This window comes from Olea europaea, chromosome 5 (genome assembly GCF_002742605.1).
Source record: "Olea europaea var. sylvestris chromosome 5, O_europaea_v1, whole genome shotgun sequence".
Classification (NCBI taxonomy): domain Eukaryota; kingdom Viridiplantae; phylum Streptophyta; class Magnoliopsida; order Lamiales; family Oleaceae; genus Olea; species Olea europaea.
Window position 1 is genome coordinate 12,602,291 of NC_036241.1, and position 5,201 is coordinate 12,607,491.

General features: G+C 34.0%; 1 protein-coding gene across 2 annotated transcripts; it reads right to left on the reverse strand.

Annotated features, from left to right (window-relative positions):
* Window positions 1–566: 566 nt before the first annotated feature.
* LOC111394686 (probable WRKY transcription factor 9) lies at window positions 567–3,188 on the reverse strand. Of its 2 annotated transcripts, none has more exons than XM_023020629.1 (5): window positions 2,836–3,188; window positions 2,615–2,737; window positions 2,179–2,535; window positions 1,758–1,871; window positions 567–1,635 (listed from the first exon to the last, which is right to left on the reverse strand). In XM_023020629.1, the coding sequence occupies exons 1-5, from the start codon at window positions 3,073–3,075 to the stop codon at window positions 952–954; spliced, it is 1,518 nt and encodes a 505-aa protein (XP_022876397.1). In that variant the 5' UTR covers window positions 3,076–3,188; the 3' UTR covers window positions 567–951. The 2 variants fall into 2 exon arrangements, with proteins under 2 accessions (XP_022876397.1, XP_022876395.1); XM_023020627.1 differs by having other exon boundaries at window positions 571–1,635; window positions 2,615–2,752; window positions 2,836–3,186.
* Between the last annotated feature and the right edge of the window lie 2,013 nt (window positions 3,189–5,201).

Here is a 5,201-nt window from a genome sequence, read left to right on the forward strand (position 1 = left end):
ATGATACAGAAATGTAACAAAAGGGAAATTTTTTTCTCTACAATTACTCATTACGACTCCAAGCCATTGTTTGGTTTAGCTAGAAATTTTGATCAAATTCAACAATTAATTTTAATTACACATTCAGCTCATGTTTGGTGAAAATTAAAATCAAGATTTTAATCAAAGTCAGAGTCAATAATTAACATTAACCACGCATTTAATAGGATTCACAACTTTTCAACAACTCATTTCATCAAGTTCTATTAAAATCTATTAAAAATTTAATTTTAATCCTTACTACAACTTTTCAACCACACGTTTCACAAGTTTTTATCAAAATCTACTAAAGAACTGATTTTTATCTATACCAAACTGGGGCTATATTTGATTATCTTGAACTCAAAAGGGAACTTTCGGATCAACTATTCACAAGTTGAATATCCTCACACTCAACTTACATATAAGTCTATTATCTTTAAATCTTATATAGACCATTATGTCCTGTTGAGTACATTAATTCAACAAGATTAGATACAACAACTAATAAATTATATCACATGTCTATCAATATCATAAACTTTGCCTAATTTTATGGAGTCTAACTTACCAAACCAATTCTCAGTTTTGTGTGCATGCACCAGACCCTTTTGTTTAATTAAAGAAAGTTTTTAACCAACTTTGTAAATGTTCAAGTCCTAGAGTTCTACAACAGTCAATGACTCACATGGAACCTCCCATCTTTCAAAAAGTAAAACAAATATCAATACTAAAAGAAAAAAAAAATACAAATTCATGTTCAGTATAAATATTGGCTTCAAAACAATATAATTGTTACACAATATTTTATCTACTTGCTAATTCGAATGAGATTCCACGTACCTCGTCCTACCCGAGTCGAATGTAAACCAGTTAGTGAGGTTCGAACCCACAACTTCCACCTTGAAAGGATGGTGAATGCAAAAAAAACCTTCACAAGGACTTGCCAGCAGAAGCACTTGTGGATTCAAGAACCCAAGTTTTAGGGCTGTTAGCCCCACTCTCCCCATCTATAGGACATGCTGTAGGGCTTTCTTTATTATTAATAAGTACAGAGGAAATGGCGGCGGCAACAGCAACCCTAAACTTAGGATCAGAAGCAATTGCACTCATATTTTCCTTCAAATGTTTATTAATATCACTATTCCCTTCACCGTTAGGCCCCTTCCCATCTCCTAGTTTAGGACCAGGAAAACTCTGGTTAGTTCCACTATAAATGCCTGCTCTAGGCAGCCAAGAATATCCTGGCTGTCCCATTGGTTGTCCTGTAGAGTACTGCAAAGGGCTAGTCCCGAGAAATTGTCCGTTACAAGCATTATTTGTGAGATCAAGAACAATACCTTTAGAAGGGTCATTAGGGTTCATGTTTCTTAGGTATGGGATGTATGGAGAAGATGGGATATTAATTCTATTATAAGGATTAGGGTAAGGGAAATGCGTCTGGTTTGAGGTTGTCATTCCATCTAAAAATGGGTTGCTTGAATCGAGTAATGTAAAGGATGCTGATGCAGCTGACGCGGTTGATGCCATCGCTGTTGCACCCACTGGGAGTGGATGATTGTGTGTTCCTTCATACGTTGTGATTAGTATCGACATGTCCTCCAAACATCTTTGGACCTAATTTTTCATGTGGTCAATTGTGTTACTGAACGTCTAAACGGATAATTATATTCGAAGTATGTTGAACAAAAAAAGTCACAATGTTAAAATTTTCGTGTGGATATTAAACTTTTCGTTACCTGCTTTCTTACAGGGCATCCAGGAGCTACGGTACAACGATAATATGCTCTTGGGCAAGGATTTCCTTTTGCAGTCTTTTGACCATACTTTCTCCATTGGCATCCATCATTCATCTAAAATGTGTTAATTCATAAATTATAAGTCTTTCTTCTTATAGAACTCAATAAAACGATCTCACAATTACACACTATTTCATGGATTAAACTCCAGTTCCAATTTTCGAGATCAATAATACCAATGAAATTGAAAACAAGCGAAGTAAACATAAAGATTTATATTGGTTCAACCTCAACCAGAGAGGAGACATGATAAGTGTGCAGCGTGATTAGGATCGTAATGCTAACGATCTATACACAAACATATATATTGGGGCGGGAGGGGAGGGCGGGGGGAGGGGGAGAGAGAGAGAGAGAGACTCACTGTGGCTGTTTCACATCTGGCTCTGACTGAAACCCTAGATCTTCTACTTGATGGAGATGCAACATGGCTTGTAATTCCAGGCAGATTGCTTCCCCCATGTGGCTTACCTCGTATCTGTGTGATTAATCCCTCTCGATCTTCCCTTTTCTCCTTTTTTTCATTCTCTCTCTCTACTTTTCTTGGACTGCTTTTCAGTGTTAACGACAACCCTAATTCAGTACTATCACTCAGATCATCTTCCTGTATTAATGGCGACAACTCCGTTTGATTCTTGATATCGAACATCTTTGGACTTCTACTTGGCTCTTGATCACTTGGCTCCTCATTTCCATTAAGTGAAACTAACAGTTTGGAATCCTATATCAAAAAATGAGTGAAAATCCTAAAGGACAAGTACCTATACAGTATTATTAGGCTCCACAAAATCGAAGGTTACCTTCTTTTGGTTATTTTTGTGGATCATAGCAACTTTGAATGTTAGATCATAATAATCCTTCGTAGCTTGTTCTATTGAAGTCCTCAATATCTTATTCTCCTCCTTCATCCGATTCATCTGCTTCTGTAAAATGGACAGCTGACAGAATTTACAGTGATTATTCATTGCTTAAAATCAAGGCCATGCACATAATAATATATACACACAAACCAATTCTATACCTTTTCTGTCTTCAAGTTCTCCAGTGAGTAATATTCAATGGATTTATGATCATCATCAGCTACAATTTCTTGTGATTTTTCTTTCAGTTTATTTTCAGGCTGGAATTCTTTGTTTTGTGCTTGATTATTCTGCGATTGAGGTGGCTGGTCATCGGTTTTTTCTTCTTCTTGTGCATCCATCTTAAGGGATAGATCCATTTCCATTTCATGACCGGATTCTTCTTCTTCTACTTTTTTCATATTGAAATACAAAACTCTATGGTACCGAAGTCAATTCCTTGTCTAAAGAAGTATAATTAGTCACATATATACAAAAAGTAGAATGCATCCAAGTTTTGACTTTAATCTTGATCCTTAATTAACTCAATTTGTCATAATTAGCTACTTAGAATAATTTGTATGTGTGTATGACAATAGCAGTGCTGTTGGGCGCGATCTTTTATATTTTCTTGTCATTGTGAAATCACTAGATTGTCCCTCAAACTTGTAGCTAAGGCAACCTAAAATTTCCTCTTTCTTTCTCCCTTCATTGATCATCGATTTATGCAGTCGTAACCGGTTTTTGGCTCCTGTGACCATTTGAAATGAGAGACGATTTGTTAGAAGTTTGGCACGTTAATTGAAGAACTCAAACGGTGCATCGATCGAAGGCCAAGATTCATAGATTTCCTTTTATCTTTATTTTGTAACAATATTTTGGTTATTTCATAGGGGCTAATTAATTACTGTTAGAAGAAGCAAGGAAAAATATTGAGAGTATTTGTCCATAGTTTGCGAATTCCCAGTATTCGAGTTTTGAAGTATTAATTTTTTTTTATTTTTTTTCATGCATTTCTGCTACTTCAAATTGTGAACTACAGTGATTTGAGAGTAGTCACATGTGTTGAAGGGCACTCTTAGGAGTAGTACTTATTGTTAAGAGTCATTTAAGATCTAATTGTCAAACTTATTACATTGTTGGCGGTGGTCATAAATTGATCGATTAATCTACTTGTACAGATGATTTTGTACAAGTAGGTTGATAGATGCATGCATCCATCAACCTATCTAATTCTGTACACGTAGCAAAGTTGTAATAATTTGGTTGTTAATCAAATTTATTAAGTGGAGAGTTGAGTTGAGAAAGTACTTCAAGACCCTCCAATCATTGTTTTATTAGTTGCAATAAAAATCGGAAAACTAAGACTTATTATTTCCTAAAATAATAACAATTTTCATGCTAAAATCTGAAGACAATAATTTGGAAGCCATAATTTATACAAGGGTATTCTGGTCTTTTGACTTTGTATAGATACGAAAAAAAAATTGTCAATTCTTGCAGAATATGAGTCCTCTACGAAATCCAAGAGCTTTGGGATCAGATCTGGAAATTGTCAACTGTAAGATCTTAATTAAATGCACCCTTTTCCACTCTTTCAAATTATAATTTCTTTAGTCAATTAAATTAATCAAATAATTAATCTCTGGTGATTTATATATAATTAATTACTTAATGGTTTATTCATATCTTCACGCCAAGATTTTATATTTTTTTTCAATAAATACAAGTTAAGAGTTTGTTTAGAAGTTAATACAGTAGTTTTGGATTAAACCACGATAAGGTTGTCACTGTTTAGATGTATAATTGTTGTTGGAAAAGCAATGTTATAAAAATTGAATCGAATCAGTTGGTTCGATCCAGAAATTCGAAAGCAATTCAAAATCTGATATATATATATATATATATATATATATATATATATAATTCAGGGGCTGAGAGGTTGTTTAAGTTGAATTTGTCTATAATTTCCAGTTGGTACCATCATTCTTTAAGAAATCCGATCATTCTTGCTATAAAAGCATTTATCACTTTATCAACAATCATATCAAATTTTTACAATTCAGCCAGCAAAAAAAAAAAAAAAAGGGGTCTCTAAAACATTCAATGCACCTTTGGGACGGGTGAATATTTGGACGATTTTTATCGTAGTATTTGGGTTTTTCATCAAATATCAATATAAATGAATAAAAAAGTGGATGAACAAGTCAATACTTCATTCTTATAATCTCCAATGGGATTCTTCCCGATCAAGTATTTAAGACATCTTTGGAGTAATGTACTACGCGAATCATTTAATGGTCCTATATATTTAGCTAATATTTCAAAAATAATTCCTCTATAGATGACCATACTATCACCTATGGGTAGATTATGCATTATGCTGGAGTGAAAGTTTATGGCATAATCACTCAGATTCCAACTTGCACATGGTCACTAGTTAGGTATATATGAAATTCTTGCGCGTACTTAAGAATTGAAGTGCTTTGAAAAAAATTCCCCCTCTCTGTACTTGTGTAAAATCTGATCAACTAACTTCAATCTTATA